Source organism: Atta colombica, unplaced genomic scaffold, assembly GCF_001594045.1.
Source record: "Atta colombica isolate Treedump-2 unplaced genomic scaffold, Acol1.0 scaffold9, whole genome shotgun sequence".
In the NCBI taxonomy this organism is placed as follows: domain Eukaryota; kingdom Metazoa; phylum Arthropoda; class Insecta; order Hymenoptera; family Formicidae; genus Atta; species Atta colombica.
This window is the reverse complement of record NW_017259583.1, coordinates 4509415-4532300: the sequence shown is the minus strand read 5'-3', so window position 1 is coordinate 4532300 and position 22886 is coordinate 4509415. Positions and strand designations below refer to the sequence as shown.

General features: G+C 34.2%; 1 protein-coding gene across 11 annotated transcripts in view; it reads right to left on the bottom strand.

Moving 5' to 3' along the window:
* Window positions 1–22886, bottom strand: part of LOC108693387 (basement membrane-specific heparan sulfate proteoglycan core protein) — a 186455-nt gene that overhangs the window by 42038 nt on the left and 121531 nt on the right. For 9 of the 11 annotated variants that reach the window (XM_018202279.1, XM_018202288.1, XM_018202280.1 and 6 more), the window contains 4 exons: window positions 10167–10274; window positions 3853–3969; window positions 2110–2223; window positions 1452–1565 (listed from right to left, as the gene is read on the bottom strand). In XM_018202279.1, coding sequence (XP_018057768.1) covers window positions 1452–1565; window positions 2110–2223; window positions 3853–3969; window positions 10167–10274 — 453 coding nt within the window. The remainder of the gene's footprint in view (window positions 1–1451; window positions 1566–2109; window positions 2224–3852; window positions 3970–10166; window positions 10275–22886) is intronic. The other 2 variants (XM_018202284.1, XM_018202285.1) reach the window with 2 other exon arrangements.

Sequence of the window (22886 nt, the reverse complement as noted above, 5' to 3'; positions counted from 1 at the left end):
CTCCGAATCTTCCGTCCAAAATGCGCGTTAACAGAATAAACCGGTCGTAATGCTAAATAATTTCGCCTAGCGGCGGCATATTTATGATCACGCGGTGCAAGTGACACCGTGGATCAGAGAGTACGATTTGCATATAGCGTTATACTATCTGGACGGTAGAAGCGGACGCACCTTTACCTGGTGTGAGATGCTTCGAGCTGTGCTGCTTTTGCTGAGGTTAGTATATGAACGAAGGAAGTATACAGGGAATATACAAGAGCGAAGGACAGCAATCTGCATTCTCAATCAAGAAGATAAGTCAATTGCAACAGGATGACGTGGACTATTGGATTATCTTTACGCGATTAATTTATCTTCGATCAGCAGCGAGGATTGATGTCTTCGCTCTTCACGCGTGTTGGTTGCAGGAATGTCGGATGCGGTTCGCTTAAAAGTCGATTAATTAAAGCGAGTTTAGGTAACGTCGTAACGAAACGGTCTGAGTACATCGGGAATGCCTGAAAGTTCACCGCCTTCTTCACACACGACCGGTCGTGGACGCTCCGGTTTAGATTGCAACGAAACCTGGATTAGATGAGGTAATGGTGCAACGACATTGGCTAAACTATTTCAGGAAAAGAGGTGTTATTTTCGGCGTTGCGCGCTGGGGGCATAAAGTTCGGTCAGCGTGGAAAATCGTAAATCGAAAGTCACGTGGAGCGTGCCGGAGAAAATTAAGTTTACGTTTATTCACGTTATAGCGCGCAATGGTGTATCCAACGCCGGACCTTCGTAACCGCTCGTCAGCGTCTAATTATGTGCAAGCGTAAATGCTTTTCTGCTCGCGTACTCGTGGTTCGCTATTGTAATAAAGAGACAAATGTTTTCATCCGCGACGAAACTGATTAAAAAATTAATGATACTTAAAATTCGGATGATAATATATGTGTATACAAATCGCAATCTTTGCGACGTTATTTCCATAATGTTAAGCACGTGTTTGAATGAGATCACTGCTAGGTTTACTCGCGAGACTTATCAAAGTGCCTGCAATCTTGTTGTTAAACTTCGCAGGCCCGTTTGAGGCTCGTTTAAGCTCAGGCGCCCCTCTCGATCGCTCGTGAATAATCGCGTCGGGTAACCGACACTTGGCAAAGAGCATCGGTGCAGGCTTATCGCGGCTTATTGCTGGAACCGTTGTGGGAGTTATCGTTGCGCGTGCAAAAGTGATTATTGACCTCACGATTAGAACATGCAACAACGTAGGATTTACGTTGTCGATGAGTAAAGACGATACAATTAGAGACGTCAGAAGACAGAAATAACGGAGTTGTATAAGACAGACTCCGTTGAAATCTGTATTGTTAAAAAAATCTCATTGATATATTCTGCTCTCGCGCTCTCAAGATGTAAGAATAAATTGATCGAATAAATACATGTTTCAAAGAGGGAAGGAAAACAAATTAGCTTACCGCATTGATTCTCATCTTCGCCATTACGGCAATCGGCGATTCCGTTACAACGCTTGTCGATATTTAAACAGATGCCATCCAGACAACGGAATTGATCTCCACTACAGGTGGTCACTGAAAACGATAATATAAAGAAAAATGAAAAATTTATTAAATATAATAATTTATCAACAAGATCATATTTAAACATATAATATTTTTAATTACGAAATAATAATTACTCGAAAGCTGAGCGATAAAATTATTCACTCTTTTTCATTAATCGAGATTTTTTCCAATTTAAAACTAATAAACTATACAATAAGAAATAAATATAATTTAAAAATATGATAAAAATGTAATTAATAAAATATAATCAATAAAAATATAATTAACTATAAAATATAATTTTAAAAAACTATTTGTAACTTAAATCTATTTTAACCCGTTGAGAGAGAACATAAACTAACAATAATATTATATCAATATATAATTTTCTATTCAACAATGTCACTATTATATACAATATTTGTTATATTACATTTATATTATTGTTGAGTTGGAAATTATAATATTGATATAATATGTGATTATATTTCATGGGTAAACAGCTATAAAATATATTAAAAAATTCAATAAACAAAATATCGATAAAAAGAAAAAAATAATATAAACAAACCGTTGCAATTATATTCGTCAGAATGATCGAGACAATCGTTTCGTCCATCACATCTTGCATTTTTGCTGACACATGAACCGCTGGCGCACTCGAATTCGTCCGCTCGACATCGTGCTATTTGAAAGAGAAAAAAAAATGTGCTATTTGATAGAAAAAAAATAAAAATGTGTATAAATAAAATAAGGGAGAGAAAAAAAGAGGTAGGATGGTGGATAAACCGAAAAAAATACGCAAAACAAATGTCCTCATTGGCGATATGATAGCACTTTCACACAACGATACCTTGATTTAGTTAAAAGTTTTTATTCTCTGTCTGTACAAAGTAACTGAAGAGCTGTCGACTCGAGTTTTATTGTCGCAATTTGAACGAGTTACTGAAGTATATTCAATTTACGCGATATCAATAATCAATTGAATCCATGCCACGCTCGGAAATATTCGATAGCCCGCTTTAGTTAATTAAAAATGGCAACTATTGCAGAAATCCACTTGACCTATAGTAAATATAGATTGTAGTGTCGCGTTACTTTTATGCTTGGAATTCGTGTCGATGCTCATCGCGAGACGTAAAATCTAAAAACGTATCTTTCTATAGAGACAAATCAATAAGCTGATTAGATATATTTTACCTTAAAATATGATAGTTTCATAACATCGTTAGATTATTTTACATATTTAATACTTAGATTATTTTAATTTGTGAGAACTCTTTTTGGATTTTTCATTTTGTCAATTATGGATAGGATTCCGATTTACAACTACAATTTATCTGATTCTGATAAATATGGGTATTTATGTCCATATAATCTTCGCATCTATATTCAGATCAGTCTGATTTAAAAAAAAAAACGTCTGCCGTAAAGCATCGTGTGAGTTTCTTTTGAGTAGATTAAAAATTACTGGTTGAAATTTAATTTATTCCCGACAGTTGGCAAACGGTTATTCTGCGTATCGCTGTTAACTGCTTGTGACTGTTTTGCAGAGTAAATTCGCAGCCATATGTGCTACCACATATCCATGAATAATTATGCGCAAGAATCGCCGTCGCGTTATTGCAAGTGTGAATACCTGTTCGCGAGTTTCTGCATAACTTTATGATGTAACCAGAGTCGCATGCGTAAATTATCATGCGCTACTTCCTAATGAGTTAAAAATGCGGGAGCTTTCAAATATCATGCTGCGCAGGCATCATTTTCACGCAGGAAAATTCGTGTATGCCATTTAATCCTTCCACCGTATATACCCAAAAGATGCAATAGAATTCATACCTACCTCTCGCCGCAGAGATGCGTGTTGCGAAATGTTCTGGGCGTCTCGTGTGTATATGGATATCGCGAACCATGCGACACGGGAACACGAGACCGATGCCCCTCAAAACTCGATCGCGGATGCAATTTGTTTCGATTACCAAATTTCACGAAATAAAAAAAAAAGAAATAAAACAATTCTCAGTTGCCTCGTGTCCCCGTAATTATCGGCGTTGGAATTTCACGGTGACCGCTCGTAATGCGACTCTAGAATGTCATCGGGTTGCACAATGTACGCAATTTGATACCCATAATAGCAAAAAATTTATCGCGACATTTCTTGTTAAATAATTTAACGAGTCAAATGAGTTTCTTGGCAAACGTAAAGGCTATGCGCAGATGTGCGGCCACATTATTCCAATGCCGACTGATTTACATGTTTCGCGCTGAGTGTGCCGTTGCGCAGTTGATTGGAGTAAATAGTGATAATTCGTACTCATGTTGTAACAATTTTGTTCGTCCCTTCCACCGATACAGTCCGTATATCCGTCACAGCGCCGTGATAAGGGCACGCAATAACCAGGCGCGCATTCGAATTGGTCTTCCTTGCAGGCTGTAAGAATTGCACTCAGGCTAATCTGGGAAGATTTATGTCGCCGAGAACGGCACGATGACTCAACTGATGCAGGTCAATTTGAGAGATGACACGTACAAACACAGTTGAGAGAATAACGCTGACGAAGATTAGGCATACATTGCTGAATGAACGTAACACTGAGATACAATGATGTAGGAAGCACACAATGACCGTCGGTAACGAATAACAATTTTGTCGACGAATAACTTAAGCTGCATTCCGAGGTAATGTTCAAGAATAATGTTTAAGAAAAGAACAGATTTACATTAGGTTCACTTGTACATAAGTGAATAGGAAGCAAGTAAGCAACGCAAAGTTTAGGTCTGTTTTGCTTAACTACATTCGTCTCTTATATTTTCTAAATTCTTTGAAGTGGAATCTCATTCTACAGAGTGAGAATAAATTTTGCTATTTTTGAAAAAGAATTTTCAATCTTTTTAAGAGTGAGATTTCACTCTGAGAATTTTATTCTAAAAAAATTAAGAGAGATTATAATGTCATTTTCCGCCAATTTTCTAAAGTTTAAAATCATATTACTGCTTCACGAAATATTAAACATACAGAAAGTGTAGTTAAAAAAGACAGACCCCGAGACGCCAAAGTAATCCGAACTGAAGAATACAAAACAACAATTTTAATATGGGATCGCGTGATGATATAAGATAGGATGGAAAGAGTTTCTTAAGATGAACTAATTAGTGGCCGAGCGAAACGCGTTAAGCACGCCCACTGACTAGGCCATTAATTAGCACGTATTTGAGGAAATTTCACGGAAGAGATTATAAATGAACGAAGAGTTACGTCAATCGTCATACTCCTTCCTGCCGTACTCTAATTTACAGCGGCAATTAGTTAACGATGGAAGAACATGAAAGAACCTGCTTGCCCGCGAAAGGACACTGCGTGACGACCAACAGTTACCTTTACATTTAACCGCGTCGACGACTATTATTGCACGAATACACGCAGAGACGAAATATGCACGTGGACAGACATAAGTCACGCGAATTCGCAAGGGATAGCGCGATTGAAGCGTAGTGGAAAGTTCTTTACGAGCGAAAGCAACAGAAATAAAAGTCCCAACACTTTCCTGGTAAACGCTAAGTTATCGTCCACATAAAGCTTAAGAAGAAAGAAAAGAGAAGAGTGGTGTTACATCTCACGTAATGATATTTCGCACACTCGTGCTCAAATTTGATCTCTTCTATCCAAATATTCATCGCGATCATCACGCTGAAGTATTCTGGCCGCGTAGAAAAATTAATCGGCTACTACAAAAAAAAAAAACTAAAGCGACGGAAACCAGGACCGAAAAATTACGGAAAAATAAAATGGCACTTTATCAAATGTTCAAACCGCAATGCGAAATAAATAATTCACATTTCATCCCATTCAGTGAAGCGGCGACATAGGATTACAGAAGTTTCAGTTATACTCGTTTAATTGTCATTGAATAGAGTGAGAGTTATCAATTATCAAAAATTTATTTGTTGTCAATTTTTCACGAGTTGATAACGATTAATATAACTGATTGCGAGATCAGTCAAGCGCACTACTGTAATGTAAAGTCTGAACAGAATCTGTTCAGAAAATCTATTTTTTTTTTCATTTCAATTTGTCACAAAGAGAGAAAGAACGGACTTAAATCATCGAGATGATGCGGAAACGAGCATGAGACAGCACGCAGTCGTGAGTCGCTTAAGAAAGCGATGGGAGATGTTGCAATTTCTGAGATCATCTTAAGTTCAAGGCCTGCCCCGAAGCCTCACCCATTTGACGATTGAATTGCAAACGAGCCGCGAGTTCAATAATCCGCTCACGAGGCGATTCGTTCGCGCTTCAGAGTTAGTTTAGAAATGATCTCTCGGACGTGCTCGAGAAATTAACGATTTAACTGCTGAATCAGATAAATCATAAAACCAAAATAATCTTGAATTATTCGAGATATGATATAGTGTAAATTTTCTTTGCGTGGCGATAAATATATGACAATAACTGCGTTTAGCAAAAGAAGCAGTTTCCCAACTATTGTAAGATTCTTTAATATGATTGATTTATATGTTTAGATCTAATGGAGGAGCTAAGAATCAATCATATTAAAGAATTTAAGTTTAAACTTCGACATGGCAAGTTCATTTCTATATATATTTCATCACGTTATTATTTTTCAATCTTACTTGATGTATGATCACTTTCTGTTACACTTTGGCTATAATTTTTGTTTTCTTACTGGTCTTACGATTTATATTGTATATTATTATTATTATTGTTATTATACATAAATTGACCTTAAATTGCGCTTTGAAAGTATGTTCATCGGTTACCTAGAAGGTTAGCCAAAATGCGTACTCTCTAAAATTTTTGGAGTGGAAGCTCATTCTGAAGAGTGAAATCTCACTCTTAAAGATTAAAAATTAAACCACTTCTTTTCAAGACTGATTCAATTTTCATTCTTTAAAGATTTCACTCCAAAGAATTTAAAGAGTGTGTTATCTTTGTATCGTATTGTATTTTTAATAGATATATGTTTGATTCGGATAAAATGCTTTTTATAATTAATTAATCGCACAAGCACTTAAAGCGTTAATTTCCATTAGCCTATTTTATTTCTTAATATATTTAGAATATTAAAGAATCTTAGCAATTGCAATTGCTTTTTCGGTTGAACGCAGCCAGTGATGTCTTCTAACGAATTTTGTTGAGGCCATTAAAACTTTCAGATTCGTCAAAATAAGCCATCGCGAAAATATCACTCACTGGCGTAACGTAACGTCGTCGACGAACAGCGAGAAACAAACATAATCTCGTGCCGTGGATTTACAAGGGATGATGACTCTCGCCATATAGCTTGACACGATTCCGCGGCGTAACCGATTTTCGCAGAACGGTGGAGAAGTTCGGCGGACGTGCGACGCTCTTGTCACGAATCAAAATTGGATTAAAGCGGTGAAAATGCGAAATTCCGGGACAGAGCCATGATGGAAGGGCCTGGCGCGATGTTCGGCTGACGGCCCATGGGAGATTAACGTCGGATTAAAATTGCGGCCGGTTATTAGGGCGGATTAATAAACGCGAGTAAATCTCGTTCGACAGGGGGCCATCCCAGATTTGCCGGGGGACGAGGGGTGTTCCATGTCTGATCTTTTTTTTCTCTCCTTTTAATCGTCTTCCGCGCTTCTATGCTAATGCATGATTTATGCAGCCGCTGATGAGATGTGCAGTAAAGTTATACGAGAAGATGAATAAGAAATCAACAGTCAATTCTTCATTGATACATTCGTACGTCACAATTGTCACTATCATGATGTTAGCATTTACAAATGAATGCGTAAGCTTCGTAAAATCACATAAACATGACATGCGTCATCAAACGCGTTGTTTCTCATTATAGTTATTTCCGTTAATGGATTGTTGCCGCATAAAATCACAATTTGCAGTATGTTTATGAACTGTGAAATAATTCGAACTGGTTATCTGTCGTGTTTCGACAATGTTTCTTACATTACGACATAAAGACTGTATATCACGATGCTTCCTTTAATCGTTTCTTTAATCAAATTTCAAGATGATTTATATACTTAATAAAAATTAAAAAGCACATAATAATTATGCTGATTTAATTTTTGGCATTGTACTTCTACATAGAAAAATATATTATTCTTCTATTCTATATATTATTCTTCTAATAAAAGTGAGTGATTACTCAGTTAATTTTTTTCTTTTAAGGAACGATTGTTATTAACAAAGAATATTTTCTTGATAATAGTTTTAAAATGTATTTATTACAAATTTTAAAAAGAGAAGAGAAAGTGAAACTCTTATTATATGTATTCAAAACAAGAAATTATTTTTTTTTATTAAGAATATTATAAAATTTCGTTGTAGAAAATTATTTACATAACAAGTAAATTGATTTAATTTAATTTAATTTTATAACCTCTCTCTCTCTCTCTCTCTCTCTCTCTCTCTCTCTCTCTCTCTTGTTGAAATATTAAATTTATTAGAATTCAGAATATATTTTAAACTTGGACGTTTAAGATAAACTTATGATATATTTAAGGATATATAAATCTATGAAATACTTAAAACAAATAATACTATCTGCATATAGTATGCATTTTTCTGTGTGTAGCAAAGCAAGTATTCCCGCTCGAATTCCGACCTATCGATCGTAAAATGTTTTCAATTTTTTTTTAAATTATGCCTTTTAACGATTGAGAATAAGTTAGCGATGTGCACGCGGTCGTACACGGACGGACCGACCACGAAGCATGCCTCTGCAAAAGATGACAGAAATAATAATAAGCTGAGGTTGAAAAGAGTAGCGAGAGAGGGGGTTGGCAGACAGGGTTGAACGAAGAGAGAAAACGGATGTCGATGCAGTATACGGGTGCAACGGCCTTAAACACGAGGCCGAAGAACGCCATCGTCACAACCACTGCCGCCCACTACGACTCCCATATTCTTTTTTTTTTCTTTTTCTGAGCATGCTATTGTTATTGTCACAGTTATTATAATTATTGAGTTCATCGTAATATGCCGGGATCAGCCCGCGACCATTAATTTCCGGCGCAGTCGCATGCAAATCTGTTTGCGGTGCTCGCTAGCGATAAATAATGTCGGTACATGCAAGGGCGTCGCAGTATCATTTATGACTCCGCGTGAAGATACGTTTATCAGCACGCACAAGTTTTATAGATTCGTACGTGCGAGAATGATCTTATTACAAAACTTATTTCCGCTCACGCAATTAGCGTGAAATATCTCCATATTAGCGTTATAAGAAGCGCCTTCTGATTTTTTTTACAATAAGCCATTAATTCGGATATACAATATATTGTTAGAAATGTTCTTAAATTTCATTAAATTTTAAGTTACATAATTTAAACTTAATTTCATGACATTATATTAAATTTAATGTATTTATAACTAAAAGTATATTTGTGTACATATAAAATTTAATGTATTTTTCATGAAAATTTGTGAAATTTAATGTACACGTATTAATACATTTAAGTAATTACTGTAACTTAATTTTCAATTAAATTATTCATTACTTTTAATTTCATTCATTCAACGAGCTTCATTTACGTAAAGAAAGCTTGTGGTTACATTTCTAAGTATAGGTTTTTAAGCCTTAAATCATAAAAAAATGGACGAATCATAGTCAATTATTCTCCTCGTATTCGACTGTAATTGATCAATTTCTTAAGGTTCAAGGCTTAAAGCACTTATTGTAGATCCGGACTTACATAAGTTTTAAGTTTCAAGCCATAAAAAAATTGACCAGTCACAATCGAATGTGAGAAGAATAATCGACTGTGATTGGTTTCTTACGATTTAAGACTTAAACTTAGGTAATGGCTTCTTGTAGAAAGCCTATTCATGTTAATCGAGTTCTATTTTTTTTTTAAATAAAAATACGATAATTATGAGTTTGAAATATAAAAATAATAGATCTCTTGAAAATGCATAAAAATGGTGTGCTGAATTATTAATGACAATTTGCGCGACTTATATTAAGAAGGTTTAACCGTTTGAAAATGAAAGGGCTTATTACTAGTGGAATAATCCACATTTTTTTATAAAAATGTAAGGTAATCCATTCCCATACAGCACATTTTATCCGAGAAACATCTTGGGAATCATTCTTAAGATGTTCAGAAGACATTCCCTGAAGATCTTACTATATCGATTATTTCCTAATTTTTAATTTTAGAGTTAATTTTCTCTGTTTGTATAAAATATGGATTAACCCACTGTTGTAGTAAGCCTTTTAATTATAGATGTTGTTTGTAAGGACGCACAAGAGTGCAATATTACTTCAAAATTAACTAACATAGTTATCAGTACATTAAAGGCCGTGATACACAAAAAAATGTAAAATGTAAGGCGAATCAGCCAATCACAATAAAAATGTAAAAATAATGATGTAAGCAAAAAATTTTTTGCTTATACACATATATTGCTTATGTCTTACTGTTTACATTTTTTTGTGTGCCATAATATAACCTTATTAAAAAATTATTAAAAGACGAAGACAAATTTTGAAGCGGCTGATCGCAGCGCAGCAATGCGCGATACCACACCGTTATAAGTCCAAACTGCATGCGCATGCAAATAACTGTGATGAGTGCAGGCGATCATCTTTCAGATGTGAAAATGATACTTACGGCAATTGTGTTCATCGGATTCATCGTGGCAATCTTGCACGCCATCACAGAATTTGTTACTGTCGATACATTGCCCGTTTCTGCATATGAACTCAGTCGAAGAACAAGCTGTATACAGAAAGAAATCGAATGTTAGGTACAAAAGTTATTATCATTATTGTTAAAATTAAAATTACAACATTTTAGTCAATTTCTAAAAATATACTCGATATAATTGTAATTATGATGCATTAGAATATAATGCACTGAACATTAGTTAGACGATAGAGAGGTATTTGATTCTTTGATCTCAAATTCAGGCGTATTTTCCGATAATCATTCGATCCTTCTTAGCCATCAAACGTTAGATTTGATTTTTTTCCAAAACAAGAAGATATTCAGTCTCAGGTTGATATTGCATGTAAGCGAGTTACGTTAGCTTAGAGCCGTGAAAAGAGACTCGCGCTCTTGAGTGAGATTCACTGAATTGATCTTACCTTGCCTGACAACACACGAATAAACCAATAATGGGAGTCGTTTGTTTAATATAAATTCTGAGAAGATCGTACGTAGCGGCGGATAACATTTCAAAGGTGAAGCAGTGGCCGTAAGAGACAAGGATAAGGTTGCAAGATAAGAGGTTGTAGATCAGATAGCGCTTTGCTGCATAGACGCGTCACATTTTTCTTCTTAACATGCGTCGTTTTCAATATCATGAATCATGAGTTTCATGATTTTTACAAGATCGCGAGGAAACAATAAACAATTCGATCTCTCACCGATTAGACGGATTTATTCGGCCAGATGGAAAATTTTTGAATTGTTAGGTGCATAAATAAGTTCCCATGATTATTTTAAATAAATCAAACTAAATATTATGCCTATGAGATCCAAACACAGGGTGTTCACGTGTAAAGAACTTATTCAATTAGTATATAATGAGATAATAGACGTTTCGATCTTATTGCGGATTTTCTTTTCAATATCTTAATAATTTCTTTTCAATATAATAAAATTAAACATTGATAAATCATACAATTACAATTACTCTTAAAGCGCAGTTTGTAATTGTATGATTTATTAATGTTTAAATTTATTATTTTGAATATTATATTAAGATATTGAAAAGGATGTGTTTTTTTACCTCAATAGGTATAATATTGGGTTGATTTATTTTTTGAAACCTGTCAATTTGTTTTTATTGCAATTTCAGATAGTATTATAACAACAGTGTATTTAAATTTTCGCGCCCAACTTTTTCATTAGTAAGATTGATCTAGTTTCAAAAGTTACGTAACAATCCGCAGTTAAACATTTAACTACACTGAGAAAAAATTGTTTATTTGATTAAATTAATTTAGATCGTTTATATGTATGTATGTGTATATTTTTTATGAAGTATATATGTATTTAAAAGTCAAATATATTATATTTGATTTAAATACATACATTCTCCAACAAAAAATGTATAGGAAAGATGAATTAAATTAATATAGTCAAATGAACAATTTTTTTTCTTCGTGTTTATTTTAGTTTAATTAAATAAAAAAGTGCATATATTCGCCATTACCTTCACTATTTTCATTGCGGTAAAACCACCACTGAAACAACTAAAATAATTTGAAACTTAGACAATACTGTATCGGAAAGAGCGTGTCAAGATTGATTAAAAAAATGAATATGATTTTAAAATATGATAAATCGCGCTACGAAGTATTCTTTTGTCATGACATCTGTAATACATAAACAATATAATATTTGTATAATATCTACATATCTCCGAAGGATGACATATACAAAAAGTAATAAATTCGAAAAGCAAATACACATTTTGATTGAAATGTTTGTATCTTTAGTATTAACAGATATATTTTTGAAAAAAGTCGTGGAAATTACATATCTAATATTTACAGAGTCAAAAACAATAACAGTTTAGGAAATAGATTATTCTTTTATAAGATAATTATTGAACAAAATTTTATACAAATTACTTCAATTCTGGACGTTTAATTTTAATAGATATTGTTTTCAATTGTTTACTAGAATTTCATTCTTTTCCACTTCGACTCTTCTCGTATCGCACAAAGTCAATTGTTAATTGTCTCTGAATGATACACAGCCGGACCGCAAACAGCGGACGCAATTTTTTTGTTAGTCGCTCGTCCGGGCTCGTTCAATGATCGAGTCCCCTCGGGTTTCGAAATCAGGAGCGTGCAATCGTTCGCCGGCTATCCTATTTCAAATAAACATTCGCCCGCTCGCAAGTTCGACTCCAATTTCATAGGCCGGACGCGTGCTCGTCCGTTTCCACTTACTGATCATGACCGCGTTTGCCGCTCGAGCCGCGAATGCGGGCAACCCATTTTCACATTTGCCCTATCGACTAATGCGAAGAGACACTCGTGCGACTGAAAAAGTGACTTGATAAGTACCAAACACAAAGAGTAGGAAAAAGAAATATGATGCTGGGCTTCAACTAATAAAACTAAAGTCGATGCTTCGTCAAGCTAAATAAAACACAATTTTACATGGCAAGAGAAAAATTGTTTATGTATTATATGTATATAAAATAAAGTAAATAAAATATATATGCATATACATACATTTATTTATTTATTTTATTTATATAAATACAAGCAGTAGAGAGAGTGAGAGAGAGAGAGAGAGAGAGAGAGAGAGAGAGACATAAAAACCAAAACTTTATTACAATTTCAATTCTCGAAAAATTATATTGAATATTATGAAAATAAAAAAAAATATATACATATGAACCAACCGAGTTATGCTATGTTTTTCCAAAATTTGTAACAAACATTTATGTTTTTACTAAACTGAAGTTTACAATAAGCTTTTGCATATGCGCGCGGAAATAATACGTAAATGTGCATTGCAACTGAATGAAAATTGATGAAACTTTAAACGGGTGTATTAAAAAGTGTCCATTTAATTGCTTAATTTGGAGAATCTTATAAGTTATGTACGTAATTAAATACACGTAAAACGATGCGTGAAAAGAGGATCTAAGAGCTTTTGGGAAGTGCAGCCTTTGAAAGTTACGGAGAAAAAAGGGGTAAATCGCGCGAAAGCATGCCATTTTGTCTCAAGTGTCTCGGCGGCGAGGCCACAATATTGCATTTGCCGCTCGAATTGCGCGACTCTCGATGGAAGAAGGCAGCAGCTGGGAGAGAGGAAGGAGAGAGAGGCGGTGACGGGTTGCGCACGGGGGTTGATCACGTTGTGTAACAGCGACCGGGTATGCTTTGATACAGGAAACTGTCATTCGATGGTAGTGCTCGACGCTGAATCGCGATAACGCAACGGCGCGATGCAGGCGCGACAGGAATGCCCCTTAAAGCGTTCTCTACTCGGGCGCATTACGCGCGTCTCAGGGCGGGCTTGTGCCAACGTGCAGGTATCTCACGTTACTCAGGTGGCCACCGAGTAGTAGAGGCTGCTACGTTGAAATTCGCACCGCGAGCGGAGCGTGACTGCGCGCAATGCAAATCAAACCGCTCAAGCTTGTTCATTAAACAGACCAGCGCGCGCTCTGTCTCTTCTCTGTTCGGTGGATAGACGAACCGTAAGTCAATAGGATCCTAAACTCAAGGGTCGGTTACTTCGCGATGTGCTTCATGATTCGCGTTTGTATTCACAAGTTTTTCGTATAAATGTTTCGACTTACTCGCGAAGCTCTTAAACCCTAAAATGATCACGATTGATTACAGAATTCGACAATTCTGTGAGATTAATTATTATAATGAGATTAATTAAATAAGATTAATTTGTAATTTATATAAAACATGTATTTTATTAAAAATATAACTCTCTTGATTATAATATATTTATATAAATATTTTCCTGCTTCTTTAATCTTAGTATTTCCTAATTTTAGATAAAACAATTTTTAGATAAAAATAATATTATTTTGTATGCGTACCTCTTTAAATATTAATTTTGTACCTTTATATTTAACACTTCGTTCTTTCTTATATACTTCAAAACCTATAACGACGAAATTTTTATGAGCTGTTACTATATTTCAAAAATACTCCTATACATATAGTAAAATGTATTCCTTAAAAAGAAACAGATATTATATTAATATCAAAAATCGTAATTTTGATTTTTATAATCTTTGTAATATTACTGCGGAAAAAATTAGAACTTTTGAACTTAAACACATCATATCTTGATTCATGTATATGCAATATTCATCGCGAAATGAAAATAACCGCAATATGACGACGAGAAATCTATAGTTCAACTGTTCATGGTACCGAAAATAAAATCATGTTCTTTAAATATTTAATGTTTGTGATATCACAGAGATATTGACAATGTTGAGCAATGTATTAGCAGCGTAACATCGGAAATATAGCGTGTCCCATAGGTATATACATCTGATAAATCGTGAAGCGATTTGGATCGAGGAAAACATTATTAATTCAGAATGTACCGCTTTTACTCGAACATCCTTTATACACTGCATTTAATTGCTCTAATCGTAAAAAATTAATAAATACGTTTTACTGACGACGTATAAAGCCACAATCTCTCTCGACGTTATTTGAACAAATTGGCTGTGACTAATAGATGTTTATTTAAAACATATTCACCAACAAATTTGTATCCATGGGTATGTATACAATACATATGAGAGAACAAATAATATCTCGTTTTAATAAAACCATAAACGTAATATACCAAAGAGTAGTAGCGCAACCCGTTTGGCGCATTAATTTACATTCTGCTATTTCAAAGTGCACGCCCGCAATCAGCTCGCTGCTTTTCGCGAGCTTCGAGGCTTCGTTAAAAGCTGCACGAGCTGTTGCACGCGATATTAATGTCGTCGTTACGATATGTCTAAAAACTGGATGGTCGTGACAAAAAGAAAAGGTACGGTCCGCGGTGCGCCTCATGCCGCTACTCCCGACGAAGAAGCAGAGTCTGACAGGCAAAGTACACGAGCCAAGTTCCCGCTGCCTTGTGAATTTAAGGAGGGTAAAGCAATTAAGTCGATAGAACGCTCGCCACATTTGCGAGATTGCTGGATTACGCGACGTTCCGTGCATGGGAAGGAATATATTCTATCTTTCAGCGAAAGCATTCGAGAATTAACCACCGGAAATAATAAATTAGTATACATCAAGATGATATATTTTTTCTTATCATTGATCGTTTTATGCCATTAATGTTATCAAAAAAAAAAAAGATAATTCATTTAATCATCATTTAATTTGTATTGTATTTATCTCATTGTAATGTTTATTAGGTATCAAATTATAATATTTAATTACGTATTTTAGTGAAGAGAGTTTGATATTCATCAGTTTATATTAAGATGATCGTGCCTTTTGAGAAAGCAGTATATCGTTCCAAAGACGTCCGCTGGACGCTTTTCGTATTCTCATAACAACTTCAAGAAGCGTACTTTGAAATAGAAGAACGTCAGCGTCTGCAACCTCGTTGCAGTCGAGGAGCACTCTAGCCATAAATTACACGAATAACTTCCCCGCACGTCTTAGCTACCGAGGTCTTTGTAGAAGGTCCTTGCGCGCGATTCCGTGCACAGTGCGTCTTTTGCACGCGTTAATCGGAAATAAATAGCGGAGAAAAAATAATTTAGTGAGCACGCCGACCAAAGATCGGGATTGAGAAATGCGAGTACAATGGAAACTCAGCGGGAATTATTTTTGAAATTTTCAAATATTACGTAACATACATAAAGATATTATACAAGATACACTCTAAAAAATACATCATGGATTTTAAATCCATGTCATGATGATATAAACACTTGATAAATTTATAGAAGTTTTAAAAATAAAGTTCTTAATTTCTCGAAAATCTGGAGGATGGAATTTTTTTGAACCTTATCTGTATACATTCTTTTCAGCAGCTACTAATATCAAAATTTAATTTTCATTAACATCGAATATTATCTATTGCCAAAGTACTCCACATATATAGATTTGTAACAGAATCATATATGTATATTTGTAGGATATTTAGATTAGTCAAAATTATATACGTTTCGTTTTTTATAAAAAGAAGAATATTTAATTATCTATTGCTGAAGCAATAGATAATTAAATATTATAAATTAAATATTCAATCCATACACACAGATTTATATCTGTATATTTTCTTTTCAGCAGCTAATAATACATCAAATACTATCTGCTGCCAAAGCATTCCGCATATGTAGATTTGTAATAGAATCTATATATACTCGTATTAGCCAAAATTATTTATGTTTCGTTCTTTTTTTTTTTTTATAAAATTGTATTCGTCTTTTTTTTATAAAAAGAAAAATATTTAATTATCTATTGCTGAAGCAAATTCATATACACAGATTTGTAATTGAATCAGAATTAGAAGCAATCACAGAGATAAAATTAAGAGCAATGCAAGCATATTATTATTAATTTAATTTAGCACTGATGAGTGTTAATTCTCCTATCAAAACTGTTCTGGGAAATTAACACTACACAAATAGCACTCTTAAACCAATTTTCATTTAATTTGATTTTCTACTTAACTATCGTCGCTCTATTTCCATGCGAACTATTTAATTTATTAATAGCAGAAAGATCAAGAAACTCGAACGATCTTTTTTTCTCTTCGATCGATTATCCGATTTTCAACGTCAACCAGATATAAAAGAGCAAGAGACGTGGCGTACTTGGAACACCACAAAGACTGCAACTTCCAAACTTTTCCCGTTCTAAGCGTGTTAAGATTAAGAGTTATAAAAGAATCAGCCCATAAAAATGTATATTGTAAACATGGGTCCTTGGGAGAGAACGTTAACTCAAGGGTGGCGGCAACTGCCTTCTTTGTGACATGAAAAAGCCTCGCAAACTTTCCCATTTGCCTATTTTACATACACGATGTTTTCCTACTTAATATTTCACTCTCGCAAATTATCATCTTATTCCGGCTCGGATGTTGCGCGAAAATTCATTTTTAAACAATCTCACCAGAATATATAATCCGTACTTATTAATTATGAACGTGGCAATGCACATACTTTGGTACGTATATGAGAATTTATTAACAAGCAGTTGAAGAAATGTATATGAGAAAAAATTTAGCTAGATACAAATCTGAAAATAATTTTGTTGGATTATCAAAATAATTATATAAAATTAAGCAATGATGTCAATCAATGCTACAAAACAAATTTAACATTTAACCAATTTTAATTTTAAATGTTCTATATACATATAGTGTAATTGATATGGAGTATTCTACCCTCGAAATTTTTCCATGTGTAAAATTCCACACTTGGAAATCCGAAAAATATATAAATTATTTTTTGACGAAATAATTTATTATTTAATATTTTATTAAAAATGGAAGTTGATTAAACTATATATGAAAAGTTGCGTGTTTACAACTCGATTAGCGGTTGTCTCTTTCACGATCGTCGATCAGTATTTCACAAGTGTCCAGATGTAGTGCTTCGACGAAACAAAAGTAACATTGATCACATTATTACAATATATAAAACCGATTTTGACAGGAGCAAATTAAAATTACATCGAACGATGTTTTATAATATAGTAGAGGCCAAGAAAATAGAGATCTGTAATTTAAAACGTTAATTTTTTGAAACAAAATTTAAAATGTTAATTTTTTGAAAAAAGATAACCGTGAGAAGTAATCGTGAGAGAGAATATATCAGAATATACAAAAATGATAAAACTTCTGCTTACAATCCTGGCAATATCCTGCACTACGGAAAAATCTTTTTCGACTCTTAGGAAATTAAAAACTTATCTACATCCTCTGATGCTTCCAATTTTGTTAAATAGTACGGCTGTTCTGCATATTCATTCAGAAATTCATTTGTCATGCAAAATCATAATTAAAAGCTATGATGGATGAATTTATTGGATTGTCCGGAAAGTTCGTGCCGATTTTGAAGGAAAATTGAAACGCAGAAGATTTAAATTTTAGTATACATTTATTAAATTATATAGGTTAGTCGGCACGAACTTTCCGGACAACCCAATATAAGCAGAAACAAAATTCATAGTTTCACATTTGCGTGTTCTACATGATCATATATATTATATATATAAAATATATATACTATATATGAAACAAATAAAAATATGTGCAACAGTTTTCATGCAATCATGAGACTTTTTTTTTTGGTTATCCGTCCGCCTTTACCTCCCTTTGTCAACTCGTTATTCTACACTTGGCACAATTCTGAATCGACGCCCCTATCTACGTATAACTATTTTGATATCAAAATCAAATTATTTTGAATTTTAACGAAAATTATTTTCAGAACTGTATCTAGCTAAATGTTTAATACTTTAGCAAAATAATTTTTTCTGTTTAAGAAAACTGTTGAGAATTTCATTATCTGATTATATTGTTGTAAAAATGGCATGAGATGGCATGTTAAGAAACTCATGCTTAAAAAATTAAATAGATTGTCTAGATAAAATTAGATTTTGAGACTTATCTAACTATATTTTTAAATATTTTCTTTAGTTAAAATCGTTCTTTTTGTGTAAGAAGAGGATTTCATTATTTGACTCTGTTGTTGTGAAAATGGCGTGAATCGAGAAATTTGTATTTAAAAAATTAAGCGGTTTGACATGATTGCATCTTTTTAAAAAAATTGTCCTGGATGTTGCAAATCTGAAAATAATTTTGTTGGATCAAAATAATTATGTAGAACGTTTAAGCGTTGATGTCAATATGCTGCAAACAGCATTTAACATTCTAATAACCAATTTAAGCGTCCTATATAATTTTACTTCTAAACAGAATTATATAGAGAATTAAACAAAATTGTTTTCAGATCTGCACCTAGTTAAATTTTTTAGATATTTCAGCAAAATTCTATTCTTTCCATATATAAAATTGTGAAGAATTTTATTATCTGATCTCTATTGTTGTGGAAATGGTGTCAGAATATTTATGCTTAAAAAATCAGTTTGACATGGATACCTTGAATAGCGCCTTTTTAAAAGATTGTCTGGATGCTGTATATAGAAATTCCGTGTCACATCGCTTGCGCTGTCGCTCTGTTCCTTATCTCAAGCAAGATGTCTTATGCCGCTTCTCGGTGATGGTAAATTGCATCAGGATGTTTAACCGATCGTAAAGGAGGATTTGCCAGCGGCGTCGTTGCGCACCGCAATGCAATTACTCCATTAATCGTGCGATATTGACCGCGATATAGTAATGAATCCCGGAAAATCATATGTATTATATCCCTGGAAAATGTACGAGTCGTAAGGCTGCGCGATAATCACGTGGGGCACGTAAAATTTTTTTTTACGGCATATAAAGCGCAATTAAAAAGCCGGCGGCGGACTGCAGCGGTCGCGTTTTCATTAAATTAACGTTGCGCGACTCCGCAGATTGCCGAGATGCCATGAACCCGTGATATTAAAGCTGTTATTATTATGTGTCATTATTATATTACCATTCTCGCCTATTACCTCTGACGCGATGCGTTTGTTAATGGAATTCTAATTAGGCGGCGCAGAAACCTGCTTGTACGTCTCATTTGACAGAAAAACAAGATACGTTCAGAGAGAGAGAGAGCTATTTACATTGATACTCTTGTAATATTATAGCTTAGGCATACCGCCTTATATGCTACTGTTCCTCTATACAATGCTTATGTAATATCATTCATCTCGAATAGCTATTAAAGATAATACGTAACTACATCGATTTATCTTACGCAAATATTATGTAAATTGTTTTCAAATTACTGAGTAATTCGCAATGATGGAATGCATAAAACCACGTACGATATATCGGAGTATCTATGATAGTACGGAAAATTGAAAGGAATCGGCAAGCTAATTAAACCAGCACTGAAATTCTGTAACTTTTAACGGTGTCGGTACAGTTACATTATGTTGCGCAGATATTTTATATAAAAAAGCTGCATAACGACAATATAACGACAACAAATTGTTGTTAAAAGTTACAAGTACAGGGTTTCCATTCTGGAACTCTTAACAATAGTGTTGATTATAATTATCCAGAAAATAATTTAGATAAAAAGTCCAAATTCGAAACATGCGTGTAAAGATGTCTTAAAGAAACTTTTGCGAAAATTATTTAAAAGTCTTGTAAGTCCCGCACTGAAAAAAATTTTTGAAAATAAACGAACCAGAAGATTTTGATCATATCAATCAGAATGCTAATTGTTTCAAATAGAATTATAATTTATAACAGATTCAAGAAAATTCTGATTTGTCTATTTTTAACTAAAATTCCTATTAATGCAACCAGAAATTACACTTTTTTTTAAGTAATTTCGAGTTTTTTAGGTATTCTTACAGTTTTTTTTACCATATATAATGCACAAACGATAAGATAATGACATCGACGGTGTTGTTAAAACAATTAATTTAAAGTAGACCGAGAATAAATCAATAAGATTAATTAAGAGAATTAATTAAAAGAAATAAAAAATCCTATTTTCAATCAAAATGAATCTTAATACTTAATAAATATATATATATATATATATATAATGTGTAAATTTTTACGAATACACTTTTTTCAGTTTTTCAAATTGCTATGCTCTCTGATTCAATATGTCGGCTTAAAATTGCAAACTGCAAAATTGAAATATCTCAAATTAATCGTTAATTTTAATAAAGTTATTAAGAGTTACAGAATACTGATCCAGCACATTAGGGAGTTTTTGCAATATCGTTTATCCAAATACGGAACGCTAAGATCAGGTTATAGGTTTGAGTCCAAGAATTGTCGCTTACTTAGAGACTTAAGTTGTAGACGTAAGTAACGCACAAGCTTTGGCTGATGTATGACTTATTGCCGTTCTTTCTTGGAGACACGACAATAAGTTGTACGTCGCGTCATACGTGAAAGCATGTGCGTTACTTACGTCTACAACTTAAGTCTAAGTAAGTGTTACATACATTTGTGCAACATGTGACAATATTTGTGCTCAGACCTTATCTTTTTCTCAACAACTAATTAAGAAAAGGATAACATTTTGTTTTTCTGGATTCACGTTATTGCAAAAACTATCTATTACTATACTGTAACGACAATATCGATATCGTTTGGCAGATACTATATATTATATAATAAAAGCCTCGCAATATATATAATGACACCGATACTGTCGTTAAGAATTACAGGATCCTAGTGCAAGTGTTGTGCCACGTGCAATATTTCCGCAAGAGAATCGCAGTACGAGAGCGAGCATAGTAGGAGAAAAGGAAATAAGGGAAGACACGTTTTCCCCGCGCGTCTCGTCATTTAAAGTCGCTCCCGAGCAATTCGTCTCGACGAAGCGACATAATTTCAACGGTGACAGCGCAACGGTATTCTTCACGGTGTTCAACGACGCGTACTGCGAGGACGACCGGCGCTACGAAAACGTGTATCAACGCCGGGAAAAACTCAGCGGCGATATAAAGCTGAAGATATTAGCATGACAAGCAACGTGCATCAAATTGCTGGACCTAAAAGCCGGCCCTAGAAAAGCGAGCGCAACCGCCACCTCCACCGCCCATCCCTTGCTAAATCGTCCGTGCGCTTCTAATGGACTGCCGGCGGCGAAAGTTTCGTCTTCCTCTTGATGCCACCAGAAGATCCACGCGCATTTATCTGACCGCCCAAACGTGCGCGCGATGCTTTTCTCAAGTTCCTGGATGTATATATACATTTTGGCGGATTCAGAAATTTGTCAAATGGAAGGGGGACATTGACACCGCAAAATAAAATTTTTTATTAAGGTTAAATATGAAAAGATATAAAATATTAAAGATATAAAATATTAAATTATTACACTAAAATAATATCATTGAGATGTATGATTCATCAAACGTTTTATTTAAAATTATATTAACACAAGAAAAGAATAATACAATGAAATCCGTGTTTCTTATATTTAGAAGTTTTTTAAATTAAAAAATTTTGGAATCTTAAAATAAAATGACTGAAGAATAAATCTAATTAAATAGAAATTTTCGGTCAAAGCGCATATTTAAAGCACTAAAATTCGCTTTGACCGAATATAGGATTTCTCTTGTCCAATTATAAAATTATATAACACTTTGCTATAAATATTTTAAAAAAAGGAAACTCTAAGGGAGAGTTCATGGCCCTCGTGGCCTTTATGACCTCCTCGTCCATTAATGATTGTACAGGACGCGCAATCGAAGAAAAGAATGACGTGGACACGCATCTTTCCCTCCCACCAAACGAAAAACTTACGTTCGGTGCAGCTTCGTTAATGCACTTTGCAAAATGTGCACCGCCCGACTTAGATCGAATGAAAAGATGGAAAGGTTTCTCCGTACATGCATACGTATGTACGTTCGCGTATACATCTTGTATGTACGAAGCACTTTAGAGATTCTTGCCGATGCACGAATGCAAATCTTGATGAACGCGTGACGACAGCGCAGGCGTGCATATGCGCATGAATCTACATTCGTATATAATAGTTATGCATAGATTCGCCATGTATAACACTCTGATTTAATATAAACGATAATACATGGTCGGCCAAACGAACAAGAAATATATAATAAAACTTATGATCGTTTTATCTGCCGCGTTCACGCAATGCTCCTCGGAAGCTATAATATGACAATTGATGCCGACGATTAATCTTTGCCAGCGATCGTTGCCCGACGGTGAAGGGTTGGCGAAGGATGGGGTGAGGTGAGAGGAGGAGGGGGAGGGTGAAAGAGAGAGAGAGAGAGAGAG